Consider the following 27,220-nt stretch of genomic DNA (forward strand, 5'->3'; position numbering starts at 1 on the left):
TACTTGATTATTAAAGTCAATGAATGTGCTCTAATGGTAGTTATTATATTTGAATTATATCCATCACAAAAACAAAGAATGCTATACTCTTAAGTTATGATCACGTCCTACTCATGCCTTATGATCTTATTATATACTCGTAGTATTTGAATATGCTTGTTGAGACTTTAAACTCATTATGTTTAGATAGCGCGGGTGAGAACTAAGAAATTAACGATTTAAACGATGGTCATGAGGATGAGCAGTCGAGGAGGGCAGATGATTGCATGAAACAGTTGTCCGAGAACGTTATATCCAGCATGTCGATTAATTTTATGCAGTTTGGTTACATTATGCACATTTTATTTGAATTCCTATTTTATTCCATTAGCTTTAGGATTAAATATTTTATGATTTCAAGTTTTGCCAGCATAAGTAAGTTTTGGCATTCCCATATAAGAATCGTGTGAGAGTCGAATTTTAGCTTTCTTTTGTCCAAAGAGATTTTATACAATTTTTTATTCATGTGATTTTTGAGACATTTGGATGTGTTGCATAAATTAAATTTAATACATGATATATTACACTTAGGAGCACCACACATGTTTTTACTAAAAATATTACATTTTAATTTGAAGGACACGTGCAGAGGAATCGTGGCCATTATTAATGGGTTTAATTTTTGTCAATATTTATTGGTTTGTTATCATAATTACGTCAAAATTATTGGAATAAATTGCATTTTCAAGTAGGAATAGGACCGTTATCGGTCGAGCACGGCGAACATTTTTGCAACGGCTAGTTTCTCCATCAGTTCTCTTTTGTTATCTCTGTTTGTGACAAAGTTCCCCACTATGGTTTTCTTATTTTGTTCGGAGGATTTGAAGTTTTAATCCTCGGCCATAATTGGATAGATAATCTTTTTTCTTCTGAATCTGGGTAAGATGGCTGACGGTATCCACGTAGTACCGACGGATTTGATTGGGGAGCCGCCGGCTCCGCCCCCAACCCAACGGCGTCCAAGAGTGAGGGAAGTCAGTTCTCGCTTCATGTCTCCTCTTGTGCAGCCCAATTCATCCCCAAACCATCGGGATTACGCCCGGTCCAAATCCGTTCAGAGGCGGCGAACAGACGAGAACCACCACGTCCCAGTTTCAGAGACTAATCGTAGCTTGGATAAACCTTTAGGTTTATGTGTTTTTACTGTCCAGAAAAAGCAACAGCCGCAACGAGTGAAGCAGCATTATAAGGAAAACGGCGAAGATCACCAGCCTTCATATGTTAGGGTTCCGTCAAGACCTGACACGCCAATGGCCGTCGGCACCGATAGAATCGTTCACTCTCGATATAGGCAAGTTTTTAACAGTCTCAATCGTTCAAACTCGTCAAATTGTAGCAGCAATGGATGCACGCCGGTTTCTGCGGCAGCTAGGCTATTGCAAGAGGCGACTTCTGATATGGAAAAGAAGCTTTCCAAGATGTCAACGTCGAGGGATGATTCTGATTCATGTAGAGTTACTTTTTCAGATCGGAGCAGTTCTTCATGTCCAAACTCACCCCTCTGCTTGCCTATGGGTAAGCTGCGGAGTAGTCCTGATACACGGTCTTCTATGCCAGATGTGGATAAATGGGCTGCAGAGAGGAATCCTAGTAATGCTGGCAAAATTCCGAGTGATTGTACGCGTTCCTTGAACTTTTCATCTTCTTTGAAGGCGGGCGGAGGTACTTCATTGCCCCCTCATCCTTCTTTCAGAATAAAGTCGGGGATTGATGTTAGGAAAGGAAAAAATATACCCAACCATTTAGAAGATGTCCATTCTCTCAAGATGTTAACTAACCATAATCTGCAATGGCGATTGGCAAATGCAAAAGCAGAGGCCGCCATTCATGCTCAACAACAGGAAGCTGAGGTTTATTGCGAACCCTCATCCATATGTTTCTTTGTAGAGCTATTATTTAGAATATGGTTTGGGCAAGGGCGACAAAAAGCATTTGAAAATGTTTGGCTCTAAGGTTTCTTTGTAGGCAAAACTAAATCAGTTCATATACGTGATAAAAAAAAAGTTGACTGCCATTCTTGCCCCTGCTTTGATTAAAAATCAGTTTGGCTCCAGTTCATGTTCTTATGGGGCATGCTCCTCATGGCATATTCAGTTCAATCTTTTGATTTTGTTTATATACCATATTTATCCCATCCTGTCACGACCCCTTATTTTGAGAATCATGCATAATTCCCTTCACAACATGGAGGTACTTGACAATTTTAGATTCAATATTATTTTTGCTGATCATTTATCTTTTTTTCTTTTTCTTTTTCTTTTTTTTTCTTCAGAAGCAACTCTATTCACTTGGCTTTAGGATATCAGATCTTCGAGAAGATGTGCAAAGGAAACGCAATGAACTTGCCGCATTGAGAAGGATACAAACTTTGACTTCGATTGTTGAAGCTCAAGTAAGAACAAAATTAACAATTTCGGTTCTGTCATCTAATTTAACATTTAATACTATCAAAGATATTATGTCAGCATTGTTTAGCAAAACTTATTTTCACAAATCTTATATCTCAGTTACATTTAGAAAACCTTTCTTTCACAACTTCCCAACTCACATACTACTTGTGCACAAATCTATTTCATCCCATTTATCATTACACGCGTTTTAGTATCCAGAACACATCATTTGTCTAAGAGCAATAAGGAAAGATTACTCCCACTTATAAATATTTGCCCAAAATTTTCATGTCAATCAGTGTCGGCAATAAATTTGGTATTGATGGGGTTGGCAGGTGATTGTTGGCTGGTGATTGGTGATTCGTGGCTGTCATAAAGACAGCCACGAAACGCGTATGGAGGGAGCTCTATAAATAGAGCTCCTCTCTCCCTCATTCTGTGATCTCAAGTTTCTTCAGCTCTTCTCTTGAGCATCTCTTCTTCTTTGAGTGCTTAGTATTATAATATTTGTGAGGTGTTCGTTCTCCTGTATCAAAAGAGTGTGTTTTCTTTGGAAACACAGTGAGTGAGTTGTACACCACAAAATATTATAGTGGAATTCTTTTCATCTTGCCCGTGGTTTTACCCTAATAATTTTTAGGGGTTTTCCACGTAAATCTCGGTGTCCAGTTTATTCTTTATTTTCGGGTTTTATTATCTCAAATTCTGCAAGTGAGACCAACAAGTGGTATCGGAGCATTGGTTTAAAATTTCTTGAAATTCTGAGTATGCTCTGTGGTTGCAGCCTAGACTGATCTTCCACATCAGAAAAGATTTTTTGAGATTTTTTATTTAAGGCGGGATTATTTTGTCCGGTCTATTAAAATTGTTGTAGACATAATGGCGGAAGGTACGAGATAACAAAGTTCAATGGAAGCAATTTTATGCTGTGGAAAGATACAAGCAGTTTTAAGAAAGGAAAATTGATTAGCGGCTATTGGAGATAGATCGGTGGAGATTACGGATGATGGAAAGTGGAATGAGATGAATGATAATGTTGTTGCCAATTTACACTTGGCTATAGCAGACGAAGTTTTGCCAAGTATCTCTGAGATAAAAACAGCCAAAGTTATCTGGGATACTCTGACAAAGATGTACGAGGTCACGTCGCTACACAACATGATTTTCCTAAAGAGAAGACTTTATACTCTTCGGATGGCGGAATCCTCATCGATGACCGACCATATCAATACACTAAATACTCTATTTGCCCAACTCACTTCCATGGGGCATAAAATAGGGGAAAATGAACGTGCGGAGCTTCTACTTCAAAGTCTACCAGATTCATATGATCAACTTATCATCAACATAACCAACAATATTCTGATGGGCTTTCTAAGATTCGATGATGTCTTAACTGCGGTTTTCGGAGAAGAAAGCCGGCGCAAGAATAAGGAAGATAGGTTGGTATCCTCGAAGCAGGCAGAGGCTTTGTCGACGATAAGAGGAAAATTTATGGACCGTGACTCCAGTAGGAGCCAAAGACGAGGTAGATCAAAGTCGAGAAGTAAGCTTTAAATATGGCGGTAAAGGGTACTTCAAGAAAGAGCGTACGAGTATCAATAAAAGCTCTCAAGGAAATGTGGCAAGAGTACTTCAGGCAGTGGTGAAATATTATTCAGCGAAGCAGCAACAGTTGCAGAAGGCAGACACAAATTTTGTGACACATGGATTATGGATTCAGGAGCGACGTGGCACATGATGTCTCGGAGAGAATGGTTTGATCATTATGAACCAGTCTCGGGAGGATCTGTATTCATGAGAAATGATCATGCCTTGGAAATCGCTGGGGTCGGTACTATCAAAATAAAAATGTTTGATGGAACCATTCGCACCATACAGGAGGTACGACATGTGAAAGGACTGACGAAAACTCTTTTGTCCTTGGGGCAATTGGATGACATCGGGTTCGTATCGAGAACGGGATCATGAAAATTGTGAAAGGCGTGCTTGTGGTTATGAAGGCGGAAAAGGTTGCTGCATATCTGTATGTACTTATGGGAGAAACACACAAAAAGGCAGAACTAGCTGTTGCATCAATTGGTTCAGGAGAAGAATTAACGGTGTTATGGCATAGAAAGCTCGGGCATATGTCAGAACGAGGGTTGAAAATTCTCTCAGAACGGAAGCTGCTGCCGGGACTTACAAAAGTGTCACTACCCTTTTGTAATTACTGTGTTACCAGTAAACAACATAGATTAAAGTTTGGCACTTCTACTATCAGGAGCAAAAGCATATTGGAGCTGATTCATTCGGATGTTTGGCAAGCACCGGTTGTATCCCTAGGAGGTCAGATGTTTTCCAGATCTTCAAAGATTTCAAAGCGCGGATTGAACTTGATTCTGAAAAGAAAATCAAGTGTTTGAGGACTGACAATGGAGGAGAATATGCCAGTGACGAGTTTGATGCATTTTGTCAACATGAGGGAATCAAAAGACAGTTCACGACGGCTTACACACCTCAACAGAATGGAGTGGCGGAGTGGATGAACAGGACCTTGTTGGACAGAACAAGAGCTATGTTGAGGACTCATTCTGGGCGGAAGCAGTCAAAACTGCTTGTTATATTATCAATCGTTCTCCTTCAGTGGCGATTGATCTGAAGACTCCGATGGAGATGTGGACTGGGAAGACGACATATTATTCTCATTTGCGTATATTTGGAAGTCCGGTGTACGTTCTGTACAATGAGCAAGAAAGATCAAAGTTGGATTCGAATTCCAGAAAATGTATCTTCTTGGGATATGCTGATGGAGTAAAGGGGTTTCGCTTGTGGGATCCTACTGTTCACAAGCTTGTCATCAACACGGATGTTATCTTCGAGGAAGATAAAGTAAAGGGAGACAAAGGCACACTGAATTCAGAAACTACTATTTTTCAGGTGGAAAATAAGACGGACGAAGGTCAAGTTTCTTGTGAAGCAGTACCTGAGTCCGAGGTTTCCAATGTGAGGCAGTCAACTCGAGACAGAAGACCACCAGGTTGGCTTTAAGATTATGTCACTGAAAGCAACATTGCATATTGTCTATTATCAGAGGATGGTGAGCCATCGAGTTTCCACGAAGCTACTCAAAGCTCGGATGTATCCTTGTGGATGATAGCAATGCAAGAAGAATTGGAGGCATTAGACAGGAATAAAACTTGGGATCTTGTTTACACTACCACGAGGGAGGAAAGTCATTGAAAACAGATGGGTCTATAAGATCAAGCGTGATCGCAATAACCAAGTGGAGCGGTATCGTGCTAGATTGGTGGTAAAAAGGTATGCTCAGAAAGAAGGCATTGACTTCAATGAGATATTTTCTCCTGTGGCATTGACTTCAATGAGATATTTTCTCCTGTGGTTCGGCTTACAACAGTCGGAGTAGTATTGGCATTGTGTGCGGTGTTTGACCTACATATAGAACAGCTAGATGTGAAAACGGCGTTTCTTCATGGAGATCTTGAAGAAGAAATCTATATGCTCCAGCCGGAAGGTTTTGCTGAAAAAGGCAAAGAGAACTTGGTTTGCAGGTTGAACAAATCTTTGTACGGTCTCAAACAGGCGCCGAGGTGTTGTACAAGAGCTATGATTCCTATATCGTGAGCCTTGGATACAACAGACTAAGTGCAGACCCTTGTACATATTTCAAGAGGTCTGATGATGATTATATTATTTTGTTGTATGTGGACGACATGTTGGTAGCAGGCGCCAACAAAGATCAGGTCCAAGGATTGAAGGCACAGTTGGCTAGGGAATTTGATATGAAGGACTTGGGACCAGCAAACAAGATTCTAGGGATGCAAGTTCACCGAGATAGAAGTAACAGTAAGATTTGGCTTTCACAGAGAAATTATTTGAAGAAAGTCTTGCAACGCTTCAACATGCAAGATAGTAAGCCAATCTCGACCCCCCTTCCTGTTAACTTCAAATTATCCTCCGAGATGTGTCTTAGCAGTGAAGCAGAGAGGATGTAGATGTCTCGAGTACCGTATGCATCAGCAGTAGGAAGTTTGATGTTCGCCATGATATGTACAAGACCAGACATTGCTCAAGCAGTGGGAGCTTGGAGCACTGTTAAGAGGATCCTTCGATACATTAAGGGTACCTCAAAGGCTGCATTATGTTATGGAGGATCGGATTTTATACTCAGGGGCTATGTCGATTCAGATTATGCAGGTGATCCTAATAAGAGAAAATCTACTATTGGTTATGTGTTTACACTTGCAGGAGGAGCAGTAAGCTGGGTTTCAAAACTACAGACAGTTGTGGCGTTATCTACAACAGAGGCAGAATACATGGCAGCTACTCAAGCTTGCAAGGAGGCAATATGGATTAAAAGGTTATTGGAGGAGATCGGACACAAACAAGAGAATGTTCCTTTGTTTTGTGACAGTCAGAGTGCCTTGTACATCGCAAGGAATCCAGCTTTTCATTCCAGGACGAAACACATTGGAGTCCAATTTCACTTTGTTAGGGAAGTAGTAGAAGAAGGAAGCGTGGATATGCAGAAGATCCATACAAATGATAACATAGCTGATTTTCTGACCAAGCCAGTGAACACTGATAAGTTTGAGTGGTGTAAATCCTCAAGTGGTCTAGCGGAAACGTAAGCAGCAGAGAATGGCAAGATTGAAAGGATGTGTGGAGATATGTTTGATTCTCAATCAAATCTCCAAGTGGGAGAATTGTCGGCAATAAATTTGGTATTGATAGGGGTTGGCAGGTGATTGTTGGCTGGTGATTGGTGATTGGTGGCTGTCATAAAGACAGCCACGAAACGCGTATGGAGGGAGCTCTATAAATATAGCTCCTCTCCCCCTCATTCTATCATCTCAAGTTTCTACAGCTCTTCTCTTGAGCATCTCTTCTTCTTTGAGTGCTTAGTATGATAATATTTGTGAGGTGTTTGTTCTCTTGTATTAAGAGAGTGTGTGTTCTCTTTGGAAACACAGTGAGTGAGTTGTACACCACAAAATATTATAATGGAATTCTTTTCATCTTGCCCGTGGTTTTTGCTCTAATAATTTTTAAGGGTTTTTCACGTAAATCTCGGTGTCCAGTTTATTCTTTATTTTCGGGTTTTATTATCTCAAATTCTGCACGTGGGACCAACAATCGGCTCAACATTTTTTCTAGTGTCTTTTGTCATTTCATTCTTGTTTGCTTCTGGATAATGGCAATGTACATTGGTGATCGTGATTGACTTCTTACATCCAGCAAATACAAAAAGCCACTATGTTGACTTTCTTCTAACCGATTGATTCATTTTAAACTGCATTACAAAGAGTTTCATTAATATATTTACATGTGCCTGTAATCCTAATTTAGATGCCATATCTTGATGAATGGTCTACAACGGAAGAAGATTACACCGCTTCTCTGTCAGGCATAACAAATGCATTGCTCAGTTCATCTGCCAGACTTCCAGTCAGTGGCGAAGTGCGGGTGAGAGCTAGTTTTCACTTCACTATTTATCTTTGTTTCTTGGTGCTTTATGTGATAGACTGAGCTATGAAGTAATCTTTTTTCAGGCTGATATTGAAGAGCTACAGAATGCTATGAGTTCGGCTTATAAAGTTGTTGAGTCGACAGGTTCTTGTATTCAGAGATTTATGGAAAAAGTAAGATATGTGCATCCTTTAAGTAATTTAACTGAGGCTATTAGATTATCTAATCTTGTATCTAAATTGAGTGCATAATAATGTTCCTATTGAGGTTAGGCTAAATATTTTGGTGGAAAAGTAAATAGCATAAGGCTAAATATGTTTTAAAAAAAGGACAATATGTTGTGCATTACTATGAGATTTCGAAATCAAGACTTTTCTCACACAGGCTGAAGAAATGGATGGCTCAATTTCAGAATTAGCCAGGATGGTTGGGGGAGAAAGAGTTCATATTGAAGAGTGTGGATATCTGCTAGCCAAAACTTGTAAATCACAGGTATGTGTATTCCTAAAGTTGTAGTAGGCTTTGCTTAGTAGTTGAAGAAACTCCAAGGCTCGGGAAAGCTAAATGACAGCTGGTAAAACAAATTGAAATATTTGAAGGAGTGATTTGAAAATACTCCATGTTGCGGTGTTGATTTACTCAAACAAAATAATACATCTGTTATCAATCCAAATGCAACCAAAATTTCATCAAGAAATTCATTTTTGCAGGTGGAAGAGTGCAGCCTGAGGGGAAGTTTAATACAACTCCATCAGTCGATGAAGCTCGATAATATCTAAATCATGGCGTAGCCAGCCTCCCACAAGATCTGGACGTTATGAGTTAATTGTAATCTTGATTAAAAAATTTCATCAAGAAAATCTTTTGGTCACCTTTTCCCTTTTTGTGTATACCCCATAAATTGATTTATTTTTTTAGCAGAAGTATGAAATAAATTATTTTGTACCCATGCTAATACATAAATAAAAAACATGTGCCTCTGTTGATTCAATCAGTGATTTCTTATTCATTCTTTCATAGCATCGACCATTTCTCGCTTTAGAATGAGGAGAGGACCGAGCTTTTGTACATCGTAGGTCTACTTTTTTATTTTGAAAAATATTATCCTTTAAACATGTAAAGAATGCTAATTTTCAAAACTAAATTTGACATATTGTAATTGATCTGGATTTTGTATAATCACTCATAGTCACAAACACGATAGTCCCACAGTTAAAATTAAAAGGATACTGAGCCCGAGCAGCTGAGCTATATGATATATTTTATCGAGCCAAGTTCCAAATAATCATAGCGGTGAATACACATGCCTATTAATGACAGATACTGGGTCAAGTTTCATACAAAGTAAAAACTTCAATGATATAAAGAAACAATTAAAATTCATAATCTACCAAGATAAGGTCATATGGTTATGAATCTTGCTACAAATCAAGTGTTTCACATATTTTTCTCACCAAGAGTTCCTCTTCAACAAGGTATCTAGTTCCTCTCAACTCTATAAATACCAGGTATTTTTCACGATTTGCTACATTCACTTATTAATATCACTAGTACTATTATGATACCCTTGTCCCATATCTAAAAAAATTAATGATTTAAAATGAGTTTATAATAGCTTACAATTGACTTCTATAGTAACTTGAGTTAATCATTTTCGTTAAGCGAGGACGAATACGAAGTAGTTGCTATAGGGCCCATTGTGCAGTCACGCAGGCACGGGCCCGGGCTCGGGGCGTGACAGAGTGGTATCATAGCCGGTCACCGGCATGGAACACCAGGAAATAAGTGCTATGCGGGACAAAGTGCTACGTGCATGGGAGCCACGTCTTGAACCTACGGCAAAGTGCGTGAAGATATATAACTCTTGAAAAGTCTACTACTCATTTTTTAAAAAATATAATAAAGAATTTTTCTTTCTTTCTTTTCTTAAAATACTTTCGGTCGAATATACTAACATATATTATAAATACTTTGCATCCTTTAAAATAAACTCACCGACTAATTATTTGAAAATCCAAAATGCAGTGCAAAATATAAAATCATAGGATGTCAACCAAACCTAAAACTAGTATTTTTCAAAATAAAGTATAAGCATCTTAAATTCTCTTAAAACCACTCAAAAGCATCAAAAGTCATAAACGTAACAAAATCTTTAAATCATACTAATGTGGAAAAAATAGTAAAAGTCATCGGTTTATATGCACCATCAGTCCAGCTAGTTCAACCATCAAGTCCTCCAACATCATCAAAATCATGATCGCATGCATCGATCATACCTAGTGAGTCTAATGACTCACCAAACCTTAACCAAGATAGCAAGTAATATATTTAGTTTCACATGCGACAGTCAAAATACTTTTAATAAAAATAACTTTTTCATGAACATGCATAAACTTTAAACATTTTTCCTTTCATCATATCCTTTATCCTTTCATCATAAACATATGCATATACATTACCTTTAAGGTGAATTCTCTTCATTAATTGTATTCATCCTTTCATCCTTCGGTCGATTGATCAATCTCAGCTGTAACAATGGTACCAAGCGGTGAGGCAACATTAACCACTTTTCATTATGTGTCTTGGCTTATAGTCGACGGAGACATCACAGACACTCTCACCCGTCGACTGAGCCTTGGGCTTACATATCATCATATCCTTTCGATGGAAATTCGTTCGTTGGGTTCTCACGATGTTTTATCACATAAACGGGTTCCACTGGGGCCTCGTCCCTCACGAATCCTCATTTCCTTACCATCACAATTAAATCACTTCTTGCCTCGACTCCAAACTACTCTCTACTCAGCCATAAGGTGATCAGACCCCAGCATCTGAGCTATATGATACATTTTATCGAGCCAAGTCCCAAATAATCATGGCGATGAATACACATTCCTATTAATGACAAATACCGGGTCAAGTCTCATACAATTAAACGGGTTCCACTAGGACCTCGTCCCTCACGAATCCTCATTTCCTTACCCTCACAATTAAATCACTTCTTTCAAAACATTTTTTCTCGTTTCCATCACTTATAAAAATACATGCAATGATATCAATTTCTTTTAAACCAAGCATGCAACACATCTTTTAACATTTATCGTTTTTCATCATAAAATTTTATAATTTTTCAAATAATCTTTCAAAATAAACATTTTAACATCCATTACAGTATTTAGGGCACTGCCAGGACGTCTAACATTTTTCAGGTGTAAAATAATCATGTTGCCCCTGAAACCACAACTTTCTCAATTTACACTTAGACCTTAAAACGACAACCCGAATCCATCCAAACATAACTTAGCACCTTAAAATATACCCGTAAATATTTTTTAGACGTAAACTTAAGCTCCTCGATTAATTTTTCATTCGTTTTAAAAATTGAATCTACATCCTGGTTTTAACATGAATCAACTCGAAAATTAACAAAACTTATCGAACTTCAACCATATCTTTTTCAAACTTAACCATGCCCTATGCAACTGAAATCAAGCTATTTAAAAACCTTTGATCAAACCTAGAACAGCCACTGAAGTTCTGCACTCTTTTCTTTTCTTTTTCGAAACCCTAGCTCTAACAAACGCTATGCCCCTTTGTCCCTAGCCTTGAAACAACCTGTCCAGCCCCTATGCAACTATCCTAGGACCATATTTGAGCCCTTAACAAGCTGCTAGACCGGACCTACCGCCCACGCAAGCACAAGCTCAACCGTGTGCATGAAGCCTTGCGTGACTCCCCCTTATTTACGCTTATAGCCCAGGCCCTTGCACCATCCTTCCCTTAGCCTATATACGACCATGACTAGACCTCCTTAGGACCCTTGAACACATCCCAAACAGCAGCCGCTCCCTCCTAGGACCAAAAATGAAAACCCCGGTCCCTTTAAACCCAAAGAAATGTGCAGCGCTTACATGCCTCAAGAACGAAAATAAAATGAGGGTTTTCATTTTTTAATGCAAAATTATTAAACACCCATAATATGGTATGAACGATGAGTGAAGGAAGATTAAGGTGTGCCTTTGCGTGTTCCACGCACGAAAAACAATCTTTGACGCGAGAGACGTTGGCAGAGAGACGGTGGAGGAAGCTTGCTGTGCTTTTTTTACCCTTCAATTCACATGAATAGCTTTCAAAAAAATGTGTGGTGTGTGTTTGTGTGCTGATGGAGAGAAATCTAGGTTTTTTGTGTGATATGAAGTGTTTTGTGGTTTAGAAACTCTTCAATTTGATATAAATAACTAGATAGAAGTATAGGTCCAATAACTTTAGTATAATAGGGCCATTATAGTGTGAGTAAAATATTTCGTTTAGGAAAGATTTTGAAAATATTAAGGGAGCCTCCAAAAAGTCCATGTTTTCTTAAAAAATCGATTATTGGTTTAAAATACGACTCGACGTATAAAAACATGTCAAAAAACATCATTTTCGAGATTCTCATTTAGAACATATCATATATTAAAAAATTAAAAATAATCATTTAATAAAAATATTTTTTCTTTGTGGTCACTGGCCTCTGTTTCTCGATCGTGTCTTAAATAACTTTTAAAACATATTTTTATGCATTCTAATATAAAACCCTATTTTAAATATGTAAACATAAATACCACATCCATTAAATGCAATTAAAATAATCCAATTGGTCAATTTTTTTCCTAAATTTGCATGTAGTTGAATTCGTTATCGCATTTTGGACCTTACAATTCCTCTCTCTTTAAATGAAATTTAATCCTCAAAATTAAAACTTACCGAATAACTCCAGGTAGTGACTGCTCATGTCCGTCTCAGTTTCCCAAGTAGCTTCCTCCTCCGAATGATTTAGACAATTGACATTGACCATTTGTATAACCTTATTTCGGAGCTTTCTTTCTTACTTATCCAGAATTTGTATAGGTCTTTACTCGTAGGACATATTTGGAGCCAACTGCAGAGGTTCATAATTCAGTACATGTGAAGGATTCGACATGTACTTTCGCAGCATCGAAATATGGAACACATTATGCACTCCAGCTAGTGTCGGTGGCAACGCAACTCTATAAGCTAATGTCTCAATCTTCCCTATAATCTCAAGCGGTCCTATGAACCTCGACTGGGTTTGTCTTTCTTGCCAAATCTCATAGCACCCTTCATAAGTGCTACTTTCATAAACATGTGGTCACCTGCTGCAAACTCGAACTCCCTTTGTCGCTTATCAGCGTAGCTTTTCTAGCGACTTTGAGCAGTCTTCATCCTATCTCAAATTTTGACTACTAGCTCTGCTGTTTTTTTTATAAAGTCCAGAACAAATTCTCCTCTTTCACCAACCTCGTCCCAATGTATCACCGATCTACACTTCCTCCCATAAAGTGTCTCGTAAGGAGCCTTACCGATAAACGATTGGTAGCTATTGTTATAGGTGAACTCCACTAGAGGTAGCTTTAGTTCCCAACTTCTTTGGAAATCGATCACACAAGCTCAGACTAGATCCTCTAAAATTTGAATTACCCTTTCGGACTGACCATCGGTTTAAGGATGAAACGTTGTACTGAACAAAAACTTTGTTCCCATCTATAACGCCCGAAAAATCAATACAAGTAAACCACATGCATACAAATGATTTAAATGGCTCATTTATTTTATTTAATTGATTTTAAATGCTTAAATGATATATAGTATATGATTGAAGGACTAATTGCATGATTTCATGAAAACTGAAGATTTTATCTGAATGTTCGATAATAAACTGAGGATAGGAGACTGGAGACGACTAAGATAAAATATTTTTCGTTAAATATTTTTAAGGCTTAATAATATGATTAAATATGTATAAAATTTTCTAAAAATGATAGAGTTCAAATTATTTTATGAGAAGAGCTCGATTTTATTTGGGAAGTAGGTTTTGGTCAAAAGAAGGACTTTTATATGCCCAAAATTATTATTTTTACAAACAAATTTGTAAAATTTTACTTTTCAATTAAATAGGTCCTAATGGGCCTAATTTACCTAAGATTAGTGTGTCTAACTATTCCTAAACAAAAAACCCAAAACCCTAACCCATTAAACATGTAAATTTCAAAAATAATAAATAAAGAAACCTAGGGCTCTTGAACCTCATGGCAGCCAAAAATCCACACACTACGCACATGCAATATTCGAAAATATGGAGAGCAAAAGTTCAAGGATTCTTCGTCGCCCGTTCGTTCTCCTTCGCAACTCACACCAACGATCGAATATTCGAGCGTTTTTAAAGCAAAGGCACGCTACTAAACCTTTATTTTACACCATTCAGATCATAATATGTATGATTTATGAATTTTAGCATAAATCGCTTAACGTTTTGATGATTATTTTCAAAGTTTTGAAGATTCTTATACGTATATGAACGTGTTATGATTCCCAACGGGTATGCTGTCAATGTAAGACGTAAAGGGCTAGGAAAAGTGTCATTCAAGGGAAAATACGAGGGCTGGACGATCATGGGAGGATTTGTGCATGGTGGAAGGGTAGAACCTAGGGTTTTATGGGTTTGCATGAGTTCTAGGGCTCGGCTATGAAGGGCGGTGCACTAGGGCTCGGCCATGGCTGGTCAAGGGCTTGGTGAAGGCTGTGTTGATGAGCTAGAAAGATTCCTATGGTGGCTGGACACTGTTGCGTGCAGATGGAAGGAAAACCGCAAATTGTATGGGGAAGTGTTGCGAGGATGGTCTTGGCTGGCTGAAGGGGTTTAGGCATGGTCAGGAAGGGTCCAAGAGAGTGATTCAGGGATTCTAGAGGCTAGGAGGAGTCCTAGCATGGCTGTACTCCTAATTGCGCAAGGAAGGGTCGCAGTTCTCAGGGGCTCATGCGCAGGGGCTGTTTCACGTGGGCTGGGGCTGAGGATGGTGCGCTGGTCCAGGTCAGTTCAGGTAGGGTCCAGGAGGGTCTAGGCAGGGTGTGGTCCATGACTCGAGGGTGGCTCGGGTTTAGAGGAAGCGTGGTATAGGGCTTAGGGTTCAGTTTTGGCTATGGAGAGGAGTAAGGGTTCGACCCATGGTTCACGGGGTATGGTCTGGGGCTTAAGAGGGAATCTTAAGGATGAAAAGTGAAACATCCACTACTCGTTTTTCTTAAAAAGTATTAGAATTATTTTTAAAAAAATTTACAAGATTTGGCCGAACAAATAAAACCAACCAACTAATATTTGAAAAATAAAAAAAAATAGTTCAATTCGTAAAATCACTCAATGTTTTATCAAACCTAAAAAACAATAATTTGAAAAGTGTAGCTCATACTATCAATCTCTCAAAAACTTCTCAAAATCATGAATAAATAGTCATAAAATCTTTTGACATAAGTCTTAAACATAAATCATAAGTGGGGAAAATAGAAGCGCTGGTCCTCGGGTCATGTGCACCGACAGTCCAGTAAAGTCAACCATCAAGACCTCCATCAAACTCACCTGCATGCATCAATCACACCTAATGAGTCTAAAGACTCAACACATCATAATCTTTATAACAAGTAATACATATACAGCTAACAAGCAACAGTGAAAATACTTTTACGTAAAATAACATTTCATGAACATGCATAGCTTAAACCTCAACATTTTCTTTTTTATAATTTCACAACATATATCCTTTCATCGTGAGCATATAAATTTTTCCTTTTCATTGAATTCAAATCCCGGTAATCGTGACTTTCCTTTCCTCATAAGGTGGATGGATCCATCTACATGTAACCACAGTAATGGGCGGCGGGGACATCAGCGACTCTCTCACCCGTCAACTGAGCATTGGCCTATCCTCATCATATGGAAATACGATCGTCGAACTTTCTCTGGGGTCTTCTCCCATAGACGGGCCTCTGGAGCCTTCTCCCCTAAATGGGCTCCCTCTGGAGCCTCCTCCTGTAAATAGGCTCCCTTTGGGGCCTTTTCCCTTACGACATCCTCATTCATATCATCATAACATTATAATAGTCACAATTACTTCACCTCCTCCAATGTTTCACATTTTCATTCTTTATAAAAATATAATGTACTTTATAAAAATCATGCATTTAATATCATTTTTCTTTTAAAAAAAGCATGCAACATTTCTTTTAACTTTATCGTTACATCATAAATTCCATAAATAATCATAAAATTTCATAAACATTTAAAATAAACATTTTAGCATATAAAACAGCATTCAGAGCACTGTCATGACGTTTACTAATTTTTCGGGTGTAAAATTACCGTTTTACCCCTAGACGTAAAATTTCATGTTTTTGACTTCTTTCTTAATTTTGTTGACTCTAACATGTCCCAAATAATTATTTGAGCTTAAATTAATTTTCACATAATTTTATTTAGCTTAAACAATACATTTTTTATTGATCCTTAATTAATCGTTTTTAATGTGTTTTAATCTCGAATAATTTCAAACTTTAATATAAAATTCCTAAATTCAAAACTTAGACTTTTTGTATTATTTTAGCCCTCGTGAACCACGACTCGACCCCCGTGAGCCATGTTTCGATTTTATTTTAGAAGAGAAAACCCTAACGAGCGCCTAGACTCCCTCGAGCCATCTCCGATTTTTGTCGAGCCATGATCGAACCATCATGAGCCAACCTTGATCCGACCCACCCTTGGACCCTATCAAACCCTAACATTAAAAGGAAGCTAAACCTAGCCCCAAAACCGAACCACACAAGCCGATGCATGAAGTGGCCGAGACTCCTTTTGTGAGTGGACTCCAAGTTTGTGTTCCTAGGACTCTAGCCATCGATACAGACCTTGAACCAGCCTCTTGTGCACCCACCTAGGACCATAAGGACTCATCCTAGCCCAGCCCAAAGCCCCCTTGGCCGAGCCTTTCCTCCCATGCGCGGCTGCACCATGCGCGCAGCACATGTACTCTCAGGTGGGAGTCCTAGCTTACTAGGAATTCTCCCCAACCCTCTTGGCTCGAGTCCTAGCATGGCTATGACTCCTTCCATGACTCATAACAGACCATGGCTCGCCCTGACCCGAAGCCGAGAGCAAGCCCATCCATAAACTCCCCTAACCGAGCCCCTTAGAACACAAAACCTAAAGATGGCACCAGCTTGTTCTATTCATATGTGCAGTTAGTTCGTGCGTGGTCTAGGACTTTAGGACATGTGTAAACATTCCCTTAACCCTTCCTAATCATGGTAGCCCCTTATAGTACATAAAACTCATGGTTTGGATCAAAACCAAGCCTTCAAATTCATGTTCATGTACAAAAACAAAAACCATAAAGTGCCTCTTGTTTTTCCACGCAAAAAGAATTTTAAATAGTTACTATGGTTTGAATGATGAGTAAAAGAAGAATACGGCATGCCTTTGCGTATTTTACGCACGAATTAACGTTGACGATTGAAGAACGACGACACGAAGACGATGGCTTGATTTTTCCTTGCAAAGTTTCGATCCTCCTTGTTGAACATGATGTGTGTGCCGTGAGTTTAGAAGTAGAAGGAGTCTTTTGCTTTGTTGGAGGAAGGGGGCGTGACATAATAAGGGTTAAGGGGTAGGTTTAGGCTTATTTATAATTAATTAAAACACTAACCATGGCTTAGGCTCATTAACAATGTTACTTAGGTCCATTTATCCCATTAGTGTTTAATTAAAATATTTTGTTTAATAAAGTTTGTGAATTTATTAGTCGGGTTGCCAATACGTTCATATTTTTGTTAAAAACCCAACACCGATAAAAATTACGTCTCGACGTATAAAATCACTTCAAAACTCCTTATTTTCAAAAATAAGAGAAAGAAATACACGATGAATTTAATAATTTGTATGCATGTGGTTCGCATGGACCTTCGAATTTTCGGGACGTTACAAAAAGTTTATATTTAAAGTTTGAGAAGAAAATATTAAGTTTTGAATTAGTTCGGGATTAAAACGTTTCATGTTTTAGTAATTAAGTCAATAAATCTAAATGCTCGGGTTTACGTCTAAGAAAAATATTAAAAATCAATTTTTAAGCTTATAAGATGATTTGAGATAGGCTCGTGTCGAAAAAAGTAAGATAAAGTCAAAATCGAGGATTTTTGGATCCAAGGGTAAAATGATCATTTTACGTCCCAGGTAGTTCGAAAGGTCTGGCAACGTCCTGAAAAATCATAATACATGCTAAATGATATTTTAAAATTTTTATGATGAAAATATGAAATTTATTATTTACGCTAAAGTTGTATGATTTTTCCTGTTAAAATGCTATTTTAAGAAATTGGAAAGGACACGATACTTTATGAATAAAAATGAAAGAAAATATTTTGAAGAATTTGAATTAACTATGACAAACATCATATGATATGATATGATTGGAAATATCATAAGGGAAAAGGTCCTAGAGGGAGCCTGTCTATGGGAGAAGGCCTCAGAGGGAGCCCGCATACGGGAAAAAGACCCAGAGGGAGCCCATTTACATGAAAAGACCCTAGAGAGAGCCCGATGATCATATTTCCATTTACGGCGGTGCCTAGTGCCCGTCCCATACGCAATGGTGAGCTAAGACTGATCAGTCAACCACATGATATGATTACGGCTAGTCACTTTCAAGGATCAACTTTACCCAAAAATGATATATGATGATAGAAAGCTTTGCGATTAAATGATTTATGATTACAAGCTTATTTTCAATAAAAGTATGATTTTAGGCATGTGACTGTATATGTCTTATTTTTTACTCATGGTTAAAACGTGCTGAGTCATTAGACTCACTAGGTTTGGATGGTTGCAGGTAAGGATGATATTGAGGGAGGTGCTAATGCTTGAGTGGATCGAGTCGAGCAGTACGCTCACGAGGGGCTTTATTTTCTGCATTATCTTGATAATTGAAGTTTTGAAATAAAGATTTTGAGAATGATTGATTTAGAGATTTTAATGTTTACTTCGAAGTTTAGTTTTGATCGTGTAAAATGTTGACGTATAATTTTTGTTAATTGACGACTTAGGGATTTTTATTCACTTAATATTTTTAAATATTAAATTAATTTTTGGATTTTGGAAATGTTGAGTTATGCAAGTTTCGTACATATAAAAAAAATTAGTACGATTTTAAAGTTAAAAATAGAGGACGTTTCACGATCACTACATGCAGACTCTTCCAGAAGAATGATGTGAACCTCGCATCTCTGTCTGAAACAACATATACTAGAACTCCATGTAGTCGGACTATCTCTCGGATATACAGCTCTGCATATTGTGTCATCGTAAATGTCGTCTTAGTAGGTAGAAAGTGCGCTGATTTCGTAAGACGATCAACTATCACCAAAATGGCATTGAATCCCCTGATAGTCCTTGGTAATCCCACAACAAAATTCATAGTAATATTTTCTCATTTCTGCTGGGGAAATAGCAGGTGGCTTAAACTTCCAGGCTGGCCTCTGATACTCTGCCTTAACTTGCTAGCATGTCAAAAATTCGGACACAAAAGCAGGATGTCTTGCTTCATGCTCGGCCACCAATATAATTACTGCAAATCATTTTACATCTTCATACTTCCAAGATGAACGAAGTACGAAGTATTATCAGCTTTCTTGATAATAACCATTCTCAGTTAATCGCCACTAGGAACACATAGTCAATCTCGATATCGAAATATTACATCCTCAAAATACAACTTACGGCCTTTAGATTCATATCTCAGTCTCCATTTTTGCAAATGCTCATCAGAAGACTGACCTTCACAGATTATATCCCTCAGAGTCGATTGTACTGTCATAGTTAAAATATTAAGAGCCTCACACTTAGCACTGCAAGCTCGAGTCGTTGAATCTCTGCTTGCAATGGTCTTTGAACTTTCAATTGAGCGATAACAGTTGTGTTTCTACTCAAAGCATACGCAACTACATTAGCTTTTCTCGGATGGTAGCTAATATCGCAGTTGTAATCCTTTACCAACTCTAACCTTCTTCGTTGCCTCATATTCAACTCTTTTTGGATGAAGACTTACTTCAAGCTTTTATGGTCAGTGAAAATCATGCACTTCTCCCCATATAGGTAATGTCTCCAAATTTTCAATGCAAATACTACCGCTTCAAGTTCAAGGTTATGAGTCGGTTAATTTTTCTCATGAACCTTCAGCTATCTAGATGCATATGCTATCACTCGATCATTCTACATCAGTACTGCACCTAAACCAAGCTTCGAAGCTTCTGTATAGAGAACATACTCTCCTGGCTCTGATGGCATCGATAGAACTGGCGCGGAAGTCAAAGCTTGCTTCAGCTTCTCGAAACTCTCCTGACAGTCCGATCCCCAAATAAATTTTTCATTCTTCTTTTTCATGGCGGTCAAGGGTACCGCAGTAGTAGAGAAAATTTGAATAAACTTCCGGTAGTAGCCAGCTAGACCCACGAAACTACGGATCTCGATTACGCTCTTAGGGGCTGGCTATTCTCTAACTGCCTCAACCTCGCTAAAATCAACTTCAACTCCATCTCATTAAATGATGTGGCCAAAGAACGCCACTCTTGAGTCAAAACTCGCACTTGCTGAACTTGGCGAATAATTTTCTATCTTGCAATATGTGTAGTGTCGTTCTTAAATACTGACTGTGCTCTTTTTTTCTCTTTGAGTAAATCAGAATATCATCTATAAAGACTATGATAAAATGATCTAGATACGGCTGAAATACGCGATTCATGATATCCATGAAGATCGCTGGCACATTGGTCAACCTGAATAGCATCACCATAAACTCGTAGTGCACATATCGAGTCCTAAAGGTCGCCTTATGATATCCCGAACGAAGATCTATCTTCGAGAAAATCGACGCTCCTTGCAAATGATCAAACAAATCCTCGATTCTAGGTAAGGGATACTTATTCTTGATGGTAACTCTGTTCAGCTCTCTATAATCAATGCAGAGTCGCATACTGTCATCCATCTTCTTTACGAATAATACTGGTGCACCCCACGAAGAACAACTCGAACGAATAAGACCATTTTCCAGCAATTATTGAATTGATCTTTCACCTCTTTCATCTCAACTGGTGCTAGACGATAGGGTGCATTAGATATTGGCACACTAGCCGACATCAACTCAATAGAAAATTACACCTCTCGGTCTGATGAAATGCCAGAAATATCCTCAAGAAATACACTAGGAAAGTCTCTGAAAACCTCAACATCCTCTAGATTCTAACTGACAAGAACAAGTGCTGCAATAAAACATGCTATAAAAGCTTGGCAACCTCGCTTCATAAGCTTCCCAGCAGATGCAGGAGATAATGTGTGGCATTTTCTTGTTCTTTGTTACCTCAAAGACAAAAGATTTTCCGCTGGGTGGTCGAATAGATACTGACATCTGCCAAAAATCTATCGTTGCTCCATTCGAAGATAGCCAATCTATGCAAAGAATGATGTCGAATTCAGACATCAGAAGTAAGATAAGATATGCCCGAACCACATCTCTTTGCAAACGAAGCTCCAAATTCCTTACAATAATCGATGCAGCCATTTGATCAACAAAAGGAATAGAAACTCTAAAGATCAACTCCAAATCCTCGGGTATAATCTTTAGTCTCTTGATGAATGTCTCGAATATGAATGAGTTTGTAACTCCCGAATCCATCAATGCATAGGTAGCTACAACTAAAATGAATATCCTTCATGGGACAATTATACCATCAAATCCAATCGAGTCGAAAACTTAAGGAATTTTTATCATTAATCACACAAAATTCTCTAAAATTACTTTGATTAGCCCTTAGTAAGTCTTGAAATTACCCAATTCACCCAAAATAAGTTTCGAAAATTACATTTCGACCCCTTAAGATTTTGAAATTCTCCAATTTGGCCCTTGAAAATTTAGAAAATTGCATCTTTTGCCTAATAAATTTTGAATTTCAGGCCCTAACTTACCTAAATTCATCATTTTGATCCCTAAAATTCCAAAAATTACGAAAACAACCCTAGGTTTTTAGAATTCGCAAAACAGCCCCCTGATATTATCGAACTTTGAAATTTAGTCCTTGAATTTTCTAAAATTCCATATTTTAACTTAGAATTTTTGTTCATCTCAATTTCATTCCTTGGACTTCTTAAAAATAACGGATTACCCCTTGAAATCTCGGCCAAGTGTAATTTAACCCTTCAATTCTCGGTTTTTTGCACTTTAACAGCCCCTATAATTCTCGATATATGCAATGCAGGCTTCATACTGTCGTTTTTTTCATTGTTAAGCCTTAAAATCCTTATTTGGTTCAATTCATTCCTTTACATTCTCAAAGCTTTTGTTTTATGCCGAATTTCTACAATTCTCAAGGTCATCCCTTAAATCCAACTAAAGTAGAGTATGCAACCTATTTTCTTCTAACTCAGCCTCCTGAACTGATCATACATATCATGTCGTGGCATCGGAGCGTGCTGAGCTTGCTGCTCAAAGAAGCGTGTCATACCCTCCAGCATTCTAGTAACAGCATCCCCATTAGGAGGTGGGGGTCCATTCTCTCTATGATCCTCATGAGTATCAGTTTGTCTATCAGTATTAGGTGCACGTCTAGGAGGCATTATATCTGAACGTATCTGAACGTATTCCAAATTCTAACATAACCAACATGCAATTAAATCTAAGCGTCTAACCATTTAGCTTATAAGAACCATTTATCCATCATCTTAAACATACATGTCAATTAACTTTCAAAAGCATATAAACATGTAACTTAAGCATATAAACCATGTAAACATGCAAGTGTGATTATTAAAATCATTTAAAGCATTTAAACTTACAGACTTGAGGCTTGACAACTGAGCTTTCTGGAATTGGCGATTGCACAACCCCTTGCAAAACCTGGCTCTGATACCAACTGAAATATATACTACTCGTTTTCTTTAAAATATACTAGAGAATTTTTTTTTTCTTTTCTTAAAATACTTTCGGCCAAATATACTTATATATATATATATATATATATATAATTACTTTGCACCATTTAAAATAAACTCACCGACTAATTATATGAAAATCCAAAATGCAGTGCAAAACATAAAATCGTAGGATGTCAACCAAACCTAAAACTAGTATTTTTCAAAATAAAGTATATACATCTTAAATCCTCTCAAAACCGCTCAAAAGCATCAAAAGTCATAAATGTCATAAAAACTATAAAATCATGCTAATGCGGAAAAACTAGCAAAGTTCATCGGATTATGTGCATCATCCGTCCAGCTATTTAAACCATCAAGTCCTCCAACATCATCAAAATCATGTTCACCTGCATCGATCACACCTAGTGAGTCTCATGACTCAGCAAACTTTAACCAAGATAGCAAGTAATACATAAACATTCACATACGAAAGTGAAAATATTTTTAATAAAAATAGCTTTTCATGAATATGCATAAACTTTAAAACTTTTTTCTTTCATCATATCATTTTTTCTTTCATCATAAATATATACATATATATTACCTTTAAGGTGAATTTCGTTCATTAATTGTGGCCATCCTTTCATTAATGTGCCTTGGCCTATAGTCGGTGGTGCCTTCGGTCGATTGATCACTTGAATTTTATTGGGGAGACAACCCAAGTCACCACCGAAGAAGATTGCGATAAATTTTTCATATCTCCCCCGTCTGACGTGGTCATGATAGCCAAAACCATGGCCGAGCCACTGCAAGGTTGGCCTCTCTAGTGTTTGAAGAAAAATAAGGATGTCTTTTCATGGTTGACCTCTGATCTCACAAGGGTCTGACGAGAAGTTACGGAGCACAGGTTGATCTGTTGAATGATTTCCGAATACTTGTTCAGAAAATGAGGGACTTTGAGCTAGAAAAAGATGCAGTTATATAGGAGCAAGTAGAAGAATGATTGGAAGTCGAACACATTCAACAGGTACAGTTCTCGATCTAGTTATTTAACATTGTTCTCGTGCCTAAATCTTTGTGAAAGTTTAGGATGTGTGTAAATTTTCGGTACCTGAAACGGTAATGTCCCATCTTCCCCAAATCGATATGTTGGTTGATTCTACCGCTGGACACGAGCTTTTATGCTCTCTAGTGTTTGCCAAGTGTACCATCAATTCCCTTTGGCCAAACATGACAGAGATAAAGTGAGTTCCATTACCTCAAATGGGACATTCTGTTATGTTTTTATACCCTTTGGTCTCAAGAATGTCGGGCTCATAGACAAGTGTTTACAAACCAGATCGATTGTAATGTGGGTGAAATTTTGGTTAAAGTTAAAGCAACAAATGAACTTATCAATGATATAGAAGAGACTTTCTCTACTCTTCGTGATTACGGACTAAATTTGAATCTGAGTAAATGCATTTTTGGTGTTTATCATTCAAAGAGGTATTGAAGCTAATCTAAAAAAATTATCTAGATACTATGGGATCTCCTCGAAATGTTAATGAATTGCATAAGGTAATAGGATGGATTGCAACCCTATCCAGATGCATTGCCTGATGAGCCGACCGGAGTGTTCAATTCTCCAAAATTCTTTGAAAATTCTCAAATTTCAAATCGAACACAGAAAGTGAACATGACTTCAAGAATTAAATCTTATATGAGAGAATTTACGTTTAAATAAACTTACTTGGGAGAATAATAAATTGTTTACGTAGTAGTCACGACCCAAGCCACTAGCTCAGTCTTGGTCAGAAAAGAAAGCTTAGGTCATTAGATAGTTTATTTTGTCATTCATGCCCTAGAAAGGGCGAGAGGGTTTTGGCCTTAGTCATTACCACTCGGAAATTGAGGTCATACTTTTTATCACAACCCATTATCATGGTCGCTTTCTTATTTGGGTGGCCCTACCCTGGTTCATTGCCTGATCAGTCGATCGGAGTCTTCCGCTCTTTAATATTCTTTGAAAAGTCTCAAATTTCGAATCAAACACAAAAAATAGAACACAATTTTCTAGAATTAAAATCTTATCTGGGTGGATTTACGCCTCGATGAACCTACTCGGGAGAGAATTATTTGTTTACCTAGCAGTCACGGCACAAGCCACTAGCTCAGTCTTGGTCAGAAAAGAAGGCTCAGTTTATCGGCCATTTTATTTTGTCAGTCGCACCTTAGAAAGGGCCGAGATTAACTACACTACTCAAGAAAAATTTGTACTTCTAGATCCGACTTCTATCAATACAAAGATTTGGAATATCTGAAAAATTAAGAATTATGATGTTTTCTACAACGTCATTCAGCAAACTAGCATTGAACTTCAAAAAATCATAATTTGGGACAATTCTATCCTATTCCGAGAGATTTACTCTCTGTCACTAAATAATATATACATGTATAGCATTTAAAAATAGCTACAATAATTTTATCAGCGTTTATAAATGGGTAGAATATAGAATTTTTTATAATAATTAAATTTTAAAATATTGATTTTTTACATTTCATATGATTCTACCACAAAAATAAGAATAATAGAAATGAAAATCTCAAACCTCAAACGTAAAAGTTTTACAATCAAAAAAAAATTTCACGTAATTTTTAAATATAAAATATTAAGTATTAAATTTTGAGAATAATAATAATATAATGATATAACACATGTTATATACATTAAACGAAATTAGTTTAATGATTAGTTTGGTTGATTTTGGTTAAAGTAGTGTGAAATGTAATAATAATAAATAAAAAAAAAGACACACATAAGAACAAAAAAAGTAAAGGGGAGTACCTCACCTGGTATATTATTGTAGCTATTTTTAAAATTTAATTATTATAAGAAATTCTATGTTCTACCTATTTATAAACGCTGATAAAATTATTGTAGCTATTTTTAAATGCTATACATGTATATATTATTTAGTGACAGGGAGTAAATCTCCCTGAGTATGATAGAATTGTCCATCAAATATCCTTTATGCTAGATTTGCCAATATAAACGTAATATGTTAGCACAAGACTTTCCATCCACATACATGTTCATTTCTCAACAACTTGTTTGCAAAAAAAAACGATAAATAAAGAATTTATCGATTTGGTCAATAATTATGGATATGTAAAGAAGAATTTATCTTCCCGATTTTAATTCCTTTTATCTACATAAAATTTATATTCAATGTCATATTGTTGGGGGAAAAACATGAAAATTCAACAATTTAAGTATAAAAAAAGCAAATGAAGACAATATTTTGATAGTGATTTTCAAAAAAAAATTCAACAAAACATCCAAATATTTCAGTAGTAATTTTGGAAATTAATTGATAAAAGGTGAGAGAAGCCACAAAATAAATGTGTGTTAGAACTAAATTTGTTGTGGAGATGCTAAGGGGAAAACCAGCAGATATTGGATTAGCACAAAACCAGTAGATGTAAATTAGCAGAAAAACAGAAGCACTTGTATCGCGCTAAAACCAGTAGCAACACTTATCAAGTACTGCTTAACCAAATGACTTCTCAGCGAAAAACAGAACTAGAAGGATACAAAAATTCGAAATATACACTAACAGAATCATGTGTATCTCAAAGTCTCTAAATATTACCGTTGATATATTAACGTGATACTAGCATTTATTGCTTCATTAAATGCCATTAAATGTTGTACGAGAACATTTAAGACGGTTTACTATTTTAGTATGAACTGGGACAAATTGTTTTAATGTATTCTGCAGGATCCATTTTCAGCAATAAAGCTGAACCACTGAAAAGCAAAAAGAGCCGTTCAGATTTTGACGTTGGATAAAGTCTATATATATGGAGACGAAGCACTTTTAAAATAGATAGAGATGTGAACAAATCAAAATCAAACAATATCATTTGAGCATCACTAGAACTTTCAGTTATCTCAAAAAGCTCAACACTGAAAAAGCAGCACACGTTTCATTGCATACTCTTGATCGTTGAGACCATATTGTGCTAGCTATTTTCGTTGTATCTCCTTAAGCTATTCACTTCACTATTTCATTGATAGAAGAATTTGTAATTGGAAAAGAGTCCTTTCCAGAAATTAAGATCTTTCAAGTAGTTGAATTGTAAAACTAAGAGTTTCAGTAGGCGAAGAGTAAGTCCTGTTGAAGTGGGTGTATACAACTATTGTACTGTATTCACCAAAGTCTTTTATTGATACCTTCTGGAAACAGAAGAAGGGGAGACGTAAAAGATTTATCTTCGAACTTCCAGAAACAAACCTTAGTCTATATATTGCTTTTATGCTTACTATTTTTCACCCACTAACCAACAGATCGTTTCCGCACATTATCTTGTGATCTGCTGGTCTTTGAACTTGAATAAGAATTGCTAATATCTCTAACAGGATTTTAGCACATCATTCAGAAGAATTATTTAAGTTTACCGTTGAGTTTATTCAACCCACCTTCTAAACCCAACCCGATCCTCAACAAGTGGTATCAGAGCGTTGGTTATTCTTGTTCTGAAAAATATTTAA

The 27,220-nt window shown here is 37.1% G+C and overlaps 1 protein-coding gene across 1 annotated transcript; it reads left to right on the forward strand.

Moving 5' to 3' along the window:
• Positions 1 to 735: 735 nt before the first annotated feature.
• On the forward strand, positions 736 to 8,845 carry LOC140837783 (protein ENDOSPERM DEFECTIVE 1-like). The gene is made up of 6 exons (XM_073203892.1): positions 736 to 1,889; positions 2,312 to 2,431; positions 7,779 to 7,895; positions 7,982 to 8,071; positions 8,283 to 8,390; positions 8,609 to 8,845. Exons 1-6 carry the CDS (start codon positions 924 to 926, stop codon positions 8,675 to 8,677), a joined length of 1,470 nt encoding a protein of 489 aa, XP_073059993.1. The 5' UTR covers positions 736 to 923; the 3' UTR covers positions 8,678 to 8,845.
• Positions 8,846 to 27,220: the final 18,375 nt, after the last annotated feature.

This window comes from Primulina eburnea, chromosome 8 (genome assembly GCF_022965805.1).
Source record: "Primulina eburnea isolate SZY01 chromosome 8, ASM2296580v1, whole genome shotgun sequence".
In the NCBI taxonomy this organism is placed as follows: domain Eukaryota; kingdom Viridiplantae; phylum Streptophyta; class Magnoliopsida; order Lamiales; family Gesneriaceae; genus Primulina; species Primulina eburnea.

Bases quoted from the DNA above. Each gene is read 5' to 3' on its own strand.
- LOC140837783 (XM_073203892.1), top strand. From the start codon at position 924: ATGGCTGACGGTATCCACGTAGTACCGACGGATTTGATTGGGGAGCCG. The intron at 7,896-7,981 runs GTGAGAGCTAGT...ATCTTTTTTCAG, and splicing joins CAGTCAGTGGCGAAGTGCGG to GCTGATATTGAAGAGCTACA. The intron at 8,391-8,608 runs GTATGTGTATTC...TCATTTTTGCAG, and splicing joins CCAAAACTTGTAAATCACAG to GTGGAAGAGTGCAGCCTGAG.